This window comes from Chinchilla lanigera, unplaced genomic scaffold (genome assembly GCF_000276665.1).
Source record: "Chinchilla lanigera isolate Chin_1 unplaced genomic scaffold, ChiLan1.0 scaffold00002, whole genome shotgun sequence".
Classification (NCBI taxonomy): domain Eukaryota; kingdom Metazoa; phylum Chordata; class Mammalia; order Rodentia; family Chinchillidae; genus Chinchilla; species Chinchilla lanigera.
Window position 1 is genome coordinate 22,941,196 of NW_004955403.1, and position 12,770 is coordinate 22,953,965.

At 40.5% G+C, this 12,770-nt stretch overlaps 1 protein-coding gene across 1 annotated transcript in view; it reads right to left on the reverse strand.

The window, feature by feature from the left end:
* The window catches only part of Fam149a (family with sequence similarity 149, member A), a gene marked incomplete at its 5' end in the record, with an annotated part of 44,488 nt that overhangs the window by 14,767 nt on the left and 16,951 nt on the right, over positions 1-12,770 (reverse strand). The window contains 4 exon segments of the mRNA XM_005373435.2: positions 572-697; positions 2,096-2,238; positions 4,843-4,981; positions 5,519-5,629. Coding sequence (XP_005373492.2) covers positions 572-697; positions 2,096-2,238; positions 4,843-4,981; positions 5,519-5,629 — 519 coding nt within the window.

Here is a 12,770-nt window from a genome sequence, read left to right on the forward strand (position 1 = left end):
AAAATCACATTACATATCACATTTGACAAAACTCATCTTCTTAAAGACATTTTAACACAAGCATCATAAAAATTTTGAAGGGCTGCTGAAAAGATTAAGTCATTCTTCATGTCTGTATCCTCTGTGCTATCTTAAAATGAGGTGAAGACACAGTGAAATGTGTAATTGAAATAAAGAGATTTGTCAGCCTGTTAGGGAGCCCAAGAAAACAAACTAGTGCTTTATTTCTTCTGCTTCCACTGCCTCAAGACTTAGGATCTGTCCCAATGAGGTGGTGTTTGATTCTATATCTATTCCACCTCACCAGTGCCTCCGGAACTGTGTGTGTATGTTCTATACGTGCTTTCTTTATACACACGCGCGCGCGCACACACATACACACACACACACACACACGTATCATCAATTTGGGATCAAAAACATGTTGTAAAAGTTGTTCTCTGTACCTGTCATCCACTGAAATCTAAATCTACATATTTGGTGGAGCTAAGAATCACGAGTGAGATGAACTGAAAAAGATGACTAAAATACAGCTACAAACAGTTTTGGAAAGTAACGTATGTGAACATACGCTCCGATGTTGCTGTTGGGTTCAGGGGCATCAGATAAGCGTTTGTGGCTGGCAGAACTTGGCAGGCTGCCCTGGAAGTGTTGGAAGCCTTCATCAGTCGGCAGGATGAGCTGTCTTCCTAATACTCTGCAAGGGAGAAAAAGAAGCTAAGCTACTAACACCTTCGATCAGACAAGGGGAAAATGTTTTCTGATTTTTAAAGCTGCATGTGCTGGAGCATGTCTGTAACCCAGATACCTGTTGCTCGCATACACTGAATGTGAAGGTGAAACATCACTGACTGCTCCTGCATGTGAGATACCAAGGAGGACTGCAAGCATCGAGCCTATTCCGAGTAACTTATCAACATAGCCAGACCCTGTCTCAGCCAATCAATCAATCAGTCAATCAAAGGTGGAGAGCCTTGGGATACTTCAGTGTGAACTCCCTGGCTTCAGTCCCCAGTACCACAACAAATAAATAAATAAATAGTAGGGTACAATAATGATTTTACAGACATGGGTATGTCTCAATGTAGTATGCACTGGCCCACAAAAAGCACCCTGGTCTTAGAGAAAAAGGCAGCTTGCTGAGGCAAGACAGTCTCTTCTTGACCACAGACTAAGTAAGAGTTGGAGGTAAAGTTCCTCTACTCTTTCTCAGGCACTGGTTTCACTTACTTGTTTTTCAGATGCAAAACAGAATCTGGTGAGCAGTTTAAAGATAATCCACAACAGACTCAGGTGTCTAAGGCAAAGATGGTCACAGAGAAACTCTGTAAATACTAACTAATATATCTAGTAAGTATATATATATGTATAATAATAAATATCTGTATGTATAAGTATTTGGCTTGTGCACTCATGACCTTTTCTTTTTCTACTTTCCCTCCACTTTAATCTTAACTATGTAAGATACAGTGCAGGATGAAGTCTGAGCTCCTGATTTTTTGGTAAGTGTACCATTCCCAGAACAGTACACATCCACAATTGCTATCTAGTAGGGAGTAACTGACCTTTAAGGCAGGGGCTTATGAAAGACTGGAAAGAAAAAAACCCTCAGTTATGATTTTTGTGAAGTTGTCTAGTCACACTAGCCAGAAAATTCAAAGCCCATTTATACAGTGACCCTCGCTGTCAGAAACAGTGATGAGACAGAAAGGCTCACCCACCTAGTCTCTCAGAAAATAACTACTCTGCCCTCCTGAGCGCTCCTCGAATTGTTCTCAGTGACGACAGATACCTGTTGCTCACATACGTTGAATGTGAAGGTGAAACACCGCTAACTGCTCCTGCATGTGTTATATATGAATGCGAAGTCTTTCCAAGCAGGAGCTAGATTTGCTTCTCACCAGATGAAGGGCACTTGGGTCATGTCATGTCTCGATATTTCATGGGGCACCATAATGACACATGGGTCTTGTCAGTAAGTAATTGCGTTCTGGATGCCTACTTTGCTTGGGCAAATTCAGTCAGGCAAAATGCACCTGGATCGGAAGAATGTCCACAAAAACCCACTTCCGAGAATGTTTCAGGACATCTCTACCTCAGATGGTGGGATCTGCCGGCCCACTCACTGCACTCCGCCAGGAGGTTTTGGGTCTGCGCACCCACTTTCCCTTCAAACAGCATTTCCTCCACCTCCCAAAACAACTGTTGCACTCTCTGGGCACTGGCTCTATCAAATTCCTGGAACAGAAATGCACAGTTATTTACGGCAATGAAAGTTATACAAACACGGGTTTCACAACTGATAGCCTTTATAAATGTAAAATAACTTACATGGGGGAAGTATAATAATGTGACAAGAATGCAGACTTCTACATTGACAGACAAATGTGTGCCCTCTCACCCTTACGTTTTTGATCAATTGCACCTCATTCTGATTGTTACGTCTCCGCTTCAGATTTCTCCACTGTAAAACAGAGATGACTTCTGCCTCATGAATTATGAGAGTCATCTGAGGTTTTACACATGAGATGTGACTTACAGCAAATGTTTAAATAACAACTTAAAAATTATTACAGTAACAGAGGCACTGCCATTAATCCCCTTAAAATACTCCCTTTTGATTTGAACACACTTGCGCTGTCATTCTTGCCACTTTTTGAAGCAGTTCCGGATGTCCTCTTTCACGAGTAGCTTTTCATGGCTGCCTTGATGTTCTGAGTCCATTAAAAACTTTTATGGCAATTTTTGCCAAATAAAAACATTACGGTGTGTCATCTTTATCCACCTTATTCACCAGACCCAGCACTGTGCAACTTCTTGCTCTTTCCCAAAGTCAAAAGTACCATTAAAAATAAATATTTTGAATCAACTTACAATATCACAGCACTGCAACAGCACAATTAAAGATACTTACAAGAAAGGACACCCAGAACTGTTTCAGAAAGTGGCAGGAACAATGGGATAAGTATGCTCAAAGGAAGAGGCATTAATGGCAATGTTTCTTTTACTGTAATAGTGCTTTTCAAATGTAAACATTCACTGTATTTATTAATCATACATAGTAGACAGATAAGTATGGGGGAGGGCCCCCTGTAGTCATCAATATGGATGTCATCAATATTGATGACTACATCAATATGTAGTCATCAATATGGACACGGACTTACACACGCTCAGATACACCCATGTACATACTTTGGCATGCCTCTCGGGGGTGCTGCTTAGTGTACCTAAGCCCATCTGGGAAATACAAGCTATTTTTTCTTCTAATGATACAAAGGAAAAAAGAAATTACTTTGTAGAAAAATCCATTAACCTTTTCATCTATAAAGGAGAAAGATTCTAAAACATCTTTAGTTATTAGGGTGATACCAGAGTATTTTTTCTCCTCTCTACCTTGGTCAGTGCTGTAACAGAGAAGTAATGCTACACCATAGGCCCCAGGCTGTGTTTTCTTCTAGGTGCACCTGAAGCCGGCATCTAATCCACAGCTCAAAGCGCCACAGTGCATATCCAGTTAGACATACCTGACCCAAAATGGTTCAGGTTGATTTTCACACATTATTCACTACATTATTTTGTGTTAGTTCTTCTCTCAAATTGCTAATAAACTAAATTCCCAGATTACAGGGGAGCTCTACCAAGGTTTTTAAAATGCAACAAAGAGAAAACCACTAATACTTGTCTCTTAAAAGGTGACTAGGTGGCTGGAGCAGGGAGAAGGCTCACTTTTATGCTGCTGTGTTGTATTTCGTTGCTTTTACAAATATTTCCTACCAAAAAATAATTTTAAAATTTAAATTATAATGAAAAGGAAATTTCATCCCTGGAGTAATTTAAATTCTGTAAGAGGAAGTGATGAGCATCTCCCTTGACACCCCATGAAAATCTGTGCTGAAAGAATCCTAGGACAGGGTGAAGCAATGGTTCCGAGCGCCCTTGGCAGGCTCAGTTAAGAGTGCGAGGTGAGAGGGCCCTGCACTGAAAAGGCACTGGGGTGGCAGCATAATCGAGGGAGCCGCAGTGATTCTGAGCTGACCCCTTCCAGACCCCTCCGTGCCCTTCTCACTGCCCACTCCTTGGGGACTCACTGCGCCCAATCACAGGAGGAAGTAGACTGACACATGCTGGGAGAGTGGAGAACTGTTCTTAAAGACAAGGAATAAAAGCAGACCACATCAACACAGAAAACTAGAACCCAAGATGCTTTCATTGCAGCTCTTCTGTAACCAGATGGGCTTCTCCCAAACTGGACCCCAGGAAGCTCGGGGGCACTGGCTGGGAAACAGAGGCAGGAGACCATGGAGGCAGCAGAGTGTGTAGCAAAGCCAGAAGTGTAGCTAAGAGCTTTGGCAGCTAAGACCTGCACTTTCACAAAGGACCAAAGTAAGATTACAGTTAAGAGCTTCCCTGTAGGGTTAGAAGACAAAACTGTAATATATGGTTTACAACATTAAGGGGAAATTATCTAATCATGGAACTGTTTCAGTTTTTACTTTTCCAAAATTGTTCTCTTATTAGCGTTCCTAACTGACAGACTTTTAGCCTGAATTTCAGCCATCGAGAACAAATAAGAAGTCATAAAAATAAAGTGGGAAGCAAGGTAAGGGTGGAAAACACAAACTTGCCACTAGCTAAAATTCTGGGCTATGAGATTATGAGTGATTTTCATTGTTCCTTGTATTTCATTATTTTAACATTTTTACATGCAACATCAAATACTCATACATATGTATATGTAAGTGATAATGTTTATAAACGAAGAAGTTTTCTTGAACATAAGAAAGTAATTCTTCATTGTAACTGTAATAACAGACTTATCCAAAATATTCTGAGACATACATCATCCCTCCAAGAATAAATCGAGCTCCTCTCTGTAGACAAGCCAGTAGTGGAACTCTGCGTTGAAGACCCCGCCCACGAGTTGTGCGCTTCTGTGGGTGTGCAGCTCCCACTGGACGAGAACGATGATGGGGAGTCACTGCAGAAAGGAACACAAACAACAGAAATAACATGTGCAGTACTGGGAAGAGATTATACTGTACATCAAGCAAACGTCTTGACTTCTCTAACCTACTTCTTCCTTCTTCCCTTAAATACATTTGTTAATTTCACAGTTCACTAGTTCCAAATGTTTTCATAATGTACCACTGTCACTTTTTTTTTTTTTTTTTTTTTTTGTTTTTCTCCGGTACCAGGAACCGAACTCACGACCTTGCGCTTGCCAGGCAGGCGCTTTGCCACTGAGCTAAATCCCCAGCCCCACTGTCACTTGTTTTTGAGACAGGATCTGCTATGCAGTCCAGGTTGGCACTAAACTCACTATGTAGACCAAGTAGGCCTCAAATTTATGACAATCCTCCTGCTTCAGCCTCCTGGGTACTGGGATTACAGGCATGTGCCACCACTCCTGGCTGCATTTTACTTTTAGAGATTCATGTGGCTATTCCCTGAAGTTGTTTCCCATATTTCTTATGGGCATTTTTTTTAGCCAGCAGCATTTAAGGTTAATTCTTACCTGGTATATTTATCAATGGCTTTCTGCACATTTCTTGTAAAATATGGAGGCAAAGGGTCTTTGTTTTTCACAGCAAAACTGTGCTTTCTAGGTCTTTCTGATAGTCCTCTTCTGCAAAATAAAGTAAAACATGAAAAATCTCCTTAATGTAATAATAGAGTTTTATTCACTAAAACATAAATTTCCTGTCTATAAAGTTGCCTCTCTCCTTCAGTGCCCACACACACATCCTCAAGAAGTGGGGACCCAGGTCCTTGACATTTGAATTTTTCTTAGAATTAAGGTTTCCAATAACTTGAATGCATTTTTATGTGAGCTGGAAAACATACAACATCTTTTAGTGACTCAGCCAGAGAAGTACACAGTGCCCAAAATAGCTGGCAGCGCTCCAAACATCCTTCCTCCAAATCATTAGCCCTGAGCAGTGAATCATGGGCTGGACTTCAGGTTGCCCTGACCCAGTCCTTCATATTGGTAAAACTCAACAAGCACTCCAGCAGCAAATCATTAATCCCGTGTTAGTTCTGAAAGGCACCAAATTATTTTGGACCACTAAGAAGCTACACAAACATCTAGCTCATTTTACCTTAGCATTTTTGTTAGGTATGCATGCTGGGTCTTAGAAACTTTGAACATGTTAAAATTTAATGGAAAGCTAAAAGAGAAGAAATATATAAATTTTAAATAATCTATAAACTTAACTGTGTAGCACAGTTGAAGTTAATCATTAAAATGCTCCTTCAGTGAACCTCTTAAAATATTTACTTTCCTCTGGGCAAAATATCTTCCTAATGTTAATAATGTACTACTTCTATTCTTTTAGTAGGAATCCTATTTTTCCAGGAAAATAAAATCTATGTTAGCCTAAGGTATGGTAGTGAATTAGAAAAAATATGTCAACTTTCAATATTTCTAACAAGAACACCACTCTAGTTTGCATTTAAAAGGAAAAAGTTATTTTGTTCTTAATTAAAATAGTACCTAATTTTTGGGCAGAGGATATAGCTCAGTGGTGGAGCACTTTCTTAGCATGTACAAGGTCCTAGGTTCCATCCCCAACATCACAACAAGTAAATAGAGAAGCAAAATGATATCTAATTACCAACATTTATATATTATTTTTAAATATAAGTGGACAATTCCTGCCCTTATCTATGTGTCTATGTACTCCATAATAAAGGGAATTTTAAAAACAAATTAAGACTGTAAACAGACACTAGCCAAGACCCTCTGCCCTCCATAGATACATTTTCTACAACAGAGAATAATAGAATTATATGATCACTTCCCTTTCTTTACTATGTAAGTGTCCAGTACAATCAAATAATTCTGATAAAAGTGTTAGATGTACCAGAGAAATGAATAAAGGACAAGCTTTCATGCTAATAAACTGCTTTACTTTCAGCCCTCCTGAGATGTTTTCAAACCATTAATTATGTGTCATTTACAAGGAGACTCAATAACTTTCGTAGGGAAACATAATAAAATATTAAACAAAAATTAAAAATTATAAAATATTAAATACAAGTCAACTAAAATTACATCAAATAGATCAGTTTTAAACAGTAAGTATATACTCCAAAATGAGCTAGTGTTATTGAGAAATAATTTTATTGCAGCATGATGAAACAACTAAAATTTGTTCTTTCATGATATTTTCTAACAGTGGATTAAAATTGGCTCTCCACTGAGGTTTGTGGCAAGTTAATTCTCCTAGACTCAAAACCCACATGTGCAAAAAAGCAAGGATACAGGAGTCCTCCCTTATCCCAGGAGGCTACATTCCAAGACCAATGCATTTCTGAAACTGCAGAGAGTAGTACTAAGTCATATATATATGATTTTTCCCTTTACTATGTATACACCTATAATAGTTTAATTTATAGATCAGTCACAGTAAGATATTATTAATAAAAATTAACAATAAAATAGAATGATTATAGCATTATACTATAACAAAATTGAGAGCAGCACTACTCTTGACTTTAGGGCCATGATTAACAAAATAAGGGTCACTTGAACACAAGCGCTCCAGTACTCTGGCAGTTAATCTGGTGACCGAGCAGTTACCAGTGGGCAGCACGTATACCTGGATACACTGACCAAAGGGTGATGCATACCCTGAGCACAATGGAGTAGGGTGGTTAGGAAGTTCGGCTACTCAGTTTTCCATTTATTATTTGGGGACCATGCTTGAATGCAAGTAACTGAAACTGTAGAAAACAAAACCTCAGATAAAGGGCGAACACAGGTACCTTACTGTCAATACTTTTGGTATGGTTGTGAGATGTGAAGTACATAAGTATGTAAAATGCGGCCTTTATCACTTCCTGTCGCTGAGACAAAATACCCACAGCTACAACTTGAAGGAGCTTATTTTTGCTTCATGGTTTTAGCCCATGGTCAGATGGCTCCAAGGCAGAGATAGATGGCAGAGGGGCATGGCAGAGAAAAGATGCTCAACTTCCAGTGGCCAAGGAGCATGGGACAAGAATATTTCCCTCCAGGTCACGCCCACGGTGGCCCACCTCCAACCAGGCCACATTTCGCTGCTGAGCCCACTGATGGCCACAGCAGCACCAAGGTTCGATCACCTTCCACACACAGGAAAGTCTGGGGGAGCGTTTCATTTTTATTTTAAAGAGAATAAAAAATAAAAACATTAAAAGAACACAAAATTTCAAAACAAGATGATAGGAAATGAACAATGGTTGTTATGGCATATTGTTATCTTCAAGGTAGTTGTCCAGATTACCAGATATAGGCATGTAAAATTGATCAAAAAAATTAAGCATAAACTATTCCTTTCAATAAACCAAAAGAAATTAGTAGTACAATTATCGTAGCTATCTTGTATGTGTGTGTGTATATATATATTTTCCCTTTCTTTCTTTTTCTTTCTTTCTTTCTTTCTTTCTTTCTTTCTTTCTTTCTTTCTTTCTTTCTTTCTTTCTCTTTCTTTTCTCCTTCCCTCATCTCACTTGTTCCTTCCCTTTGAGCAACTTCTTTCACTTTCACTATATCTATTGTACCTTTTGGATCTTATTTACTCTTTCAGTTTCTTACATTAGGGAGACAATACAATGTTTACACATGTGGGTCTGATTTATTTCACTTATGAGTATAGTCTCTAGTAGCATCCCTTTACCTATAAAAGCCTCGAGTTTACCTTTCTTTATAGCTGAGTAATACTTTTATTATACAAAAATACCGCATCTTTTTTATCCATTCTCAGCTGATGGACATTTGGGTTGTTTCCAAGATTTAGCTATGATAAATTGCGCTGCTATAAACGTGTGTGCATATACTGCTGTGGTATGATGTTTTCAGTTTTTCTGGAAAAATACCAGGAGGGCAATAGCTGGGTCAAACAGGACTTCTAATTCTAGTCTTTAAAAGAATCTCCACACTGATTTCCACAGTGGTTTTACCAGTCTACACTCCCACCAACAGTGGAGAAGGGTTCCTTTTACCCCACAGCCTTGCCAGCATTTGGTCTTGGTTGATTTCTTGATGATAGCCCTCCTTTCTGGGGTAAGATGGAATCTCAGTGTTGTTTTAATTTGTATTTCTCAGATGACTAATGATGCTGAACATTTTTTCATGTATTTATTTGCTATTTATATTTCTTCATCTGATAACTGGATCTTTGAATTTTGGGGACCTGATTTTTTTAAGTCCTTTGTATGTTCTAGATAGACATTTTAAATTTAAACAATATGTGGTGGATTCACAACTAGTGGTTATCTTGTAACACTCAGCTGAAGTGAACCAGGAACAGCATCTTCCCCTCCGGAGCCAAGAACTGATGCTCAGAGTAAGGAATAGAACTCACCCAAAGTGAATCTTAGCCATTCTCAGTGACTACAAGGTCCCCAACTCCTCCAATGATGAGAATAGTCAAGTGCATCCTGAAAGTCAGCATGATAAGCTCCTCCAGGAGAACTAACAGCTCCCTAACAGTTTGCAAAAGCTTCTAAACGTCTTCCTCTCCAGTTCTGCCTCTTGTGCTGCTAACAGCAATCCTCAGGTGGGCTGTGATACTTTTCAGGGGAACTCTGGTCTTTACTTTGAGTGTTACTTCCTGGCTCCTATGTAGATTTCTCAGCCTGCCTTCACAGATCTTTCTTCACACTGGCAGAGACTTTCTAACTTCCACCATTGACATCTGGGCCTTGCCAGCGCAGATCCGTGAAACAGGCCCACATGAGACATTGTGCTGGGCTCTAGGCTTCCAGTTGGACTCGTGGGAGGACTCATGCAGGACATTGCTGTGGGATCCAGGCCCTCAGCTGGATTCTTTGGTCTTTAATGAGTGGACAGATTTCCTGCACTCTCTTTGTATATGACTCTTTGGGTGACTATTATAAAATAATTCTACAAATTATGTGTCCTGTATCATACCATTCCGCTTGCAAACCCCTGACTACAACACTGTAACAACTGTCTTATATAATCAGTGCTGGATCCACCAGGTTTATCTATCACTGCTATTATTATCACATGCTACCATAAGAAAATGCTCATATGGTTTCTTTGTACCTTCTCTAGCATTTTGTACTATATAGATCCCTTTGGCATTTTAATTTTTCCTTGTGATCTTGACACCTTAATGCTTCTCACATGAGCAATGATTTGTTGAAAGAATCAATAGGTAATGATTAAATTAACAATGAAAACACAGAACACATTATCACTCTATAAGCACTATCATATTCATGCTTACAACAAAAGATTACACTGTAACCAGATATTAAAATATTCTCCAAATTCAGGATATTTCTGAGTATTTTAAAATTTTTATAGAAAAAGAAAATCAGTTATTCATATACCTTATACCCCTAGAAAAGACTTGTTCACTGCCATTTTTCTGCTTATAACTCATCTGACTTTGGTGTCATTTGAAATCAATCTTCATTCATCTGAAGCATGCCAATTTGCTTTATTTTCAATAAACAAACTAAAATGAACAAACTGAAAAGAAAAATATTTTTGAATGGGCAGCTAATTTTTCTCCTACTCACTGGGGATTGTAACTGTGAACAGGAGGTCTTGAGGAAACAGGGCAAGGTAAGTGGGAAGCTCTGCAAGGATCACAGGAATTTGTATAAAACAGATGCTTTAAGACGCTAACTACACACCATTTCTCCAGTTTTTCTTTCCTTTGCTCTTCGATGTCTCCTGTCCTTCCATAAAATCTCTTGATGAGTTCAGTGTAATAAGATTTGATGACACAAAAGAGACTCAGTGTTATGGCTTGTGTCTAGATGTCCCCCAAAGCCTCATGCAGTCATAGGTGGAGCTTTCTGGAGGTGCCTGGATCTACAGTGTGTGATGCTGGGATTAAAGATGTGATGCTGGGATTGATTAATGGTGCAATGCTAGGATTAAGGATGCCCCCTAAAGGGAGATGTCTTGGGTAGACTACAGGGCTTCAGAAAGAGGGCTGCTGCTTGTTGCTTGCTGCCTCGCTACCTTCTGCCTGCCATGAACTGCTTCTCCTCTGCATGACACTCTGCCTCGGAGTCGGCAAATTATGGACTGAAACCTCTGCAACCTGTGAGCTGAGTAAGTTTTTCCTCTTTTAATTTTGGGTGTCCAGTATTTTGTCACAGCAACAAGAAAAGTAACCGAGACACTGGGTCAAGAACTTGAGCCCATAGGTCACTGACTGCTCAGGATGGCCTAGAAGATGGAGATGGAGCACCTACCCGGATGCAGGCTACTGACCTGCGCGTCTCTCTAGGAACTACAAACCGCTAACATTATGAATACCAGTCAGAGCCTTAACATACATCTTTTTAATAGTTCGTTTCAGTCCTTAAGTTTCTCTGTAATCTAACCAAGCACTAAACTATTATTCTTTGAATAATGTTGAACATCTTTAATCCTCTGTATACTATTAACTTCTGTGTGTTCTAAACTGTCTAAGAAAGTGTACAAACGTACAGGATGCATCCTGTTTATCTTATTTACTTTTCCTGTTGCTGAGACAAAAATACCCAACACACAAAGTTAGAGGAGGAAAGGTTTATTTCAGTTCAGTTTGTAGAGGTTTCAGTCCATAGTCAGCTGGCTCCAAGGCCGGGTGGCATGGAACAGGTGCCTGGCAGAGGAGAAACAGTCCATGGCAGGTAAGTGAGGTGGAAAGCAGCAGACAGCTGCCTTCCCTTTCCTTTTTACCTCCCAGGCTACAAGCCTGTTGGATGGTGCCTCCCACACCCAGGGTGGGCCTTTCATTATCCACACCCAGATCTATGCTAAACCAGTCACTGTACTAATTTAGTTATCACACACCGTAAATCTAGGCAATTCCAAAGCCGCACTTACCAGCACGTGAGGTTTTGGGGGTCATCTAGATACACTACAAGCCATAACCCCGTACTATACGTATTGTAAAACTTGAACGTGGTAGGATGTCTGTCAAGGTTAAATTATTTAACACATAGACATGTGACGATTTTGTATTTGCTCCTTTCTTTATTTCCTACATTTTAGTGACTGTAAAGCACTGCTTCTAGCCACATTTCACGTGAGGTGAGACCCACATTCCCTCATGGTGGACCGAAGCGCAGTCCTCAAGCTTTGCAGCACTGATCTGTGCATCTAAGTGAACGCTGAGTCCCACCCCCATGCGACGCTCCATTCTAGCTGCCAGGAAAACGACTTAAGGATCAGTTTCACTTCTCTGAGGTTGCTTCCAATAGCCCAGGACCCTCTTCCAAGCAGCCCCAGAGAAATTCAAATGATAAGCAATGATCACAGCTTTCAGAACGCAGGAAAGGATTATCAAGAAAGCGCACGTTCTGTACCGGGTGGACACCCAGGGTGGTCTTCCGGACCACGAGGCAAACGCGGGCAAGGAGGCCAACAGGAAGCTGCTCCTGCGTAAACACGTAAATACGCCTGTCCCTGGGGCGCTCCCTTCAGCCAAGTCCAAGACCACCCATGGGGACTGATGAAGCTGAGAGTGCTGCTGGGAGCCAGTGAGCAACTTCTCCTGGGGAGGCCAGGCGATTTCATGAATGGGTTCAGGAAAACACAGACCACGATTCCTATTTTTCAGGCAGGAAAAAAAATCACGCACATTGCACAAAAGTAGGACAGGAGAACTAAATTCCACCCTCTCTCGCCACTGAGGAAGACTTACCCAATCACAATCAGCCCGAGGCCTTGGCTCGCGTCCTCCGGTCCCGGCCCCGCGCCGCGAGGCCTGGGCGCCGCGGGGCGGTGGCTCCTCGCGCCGGACCCA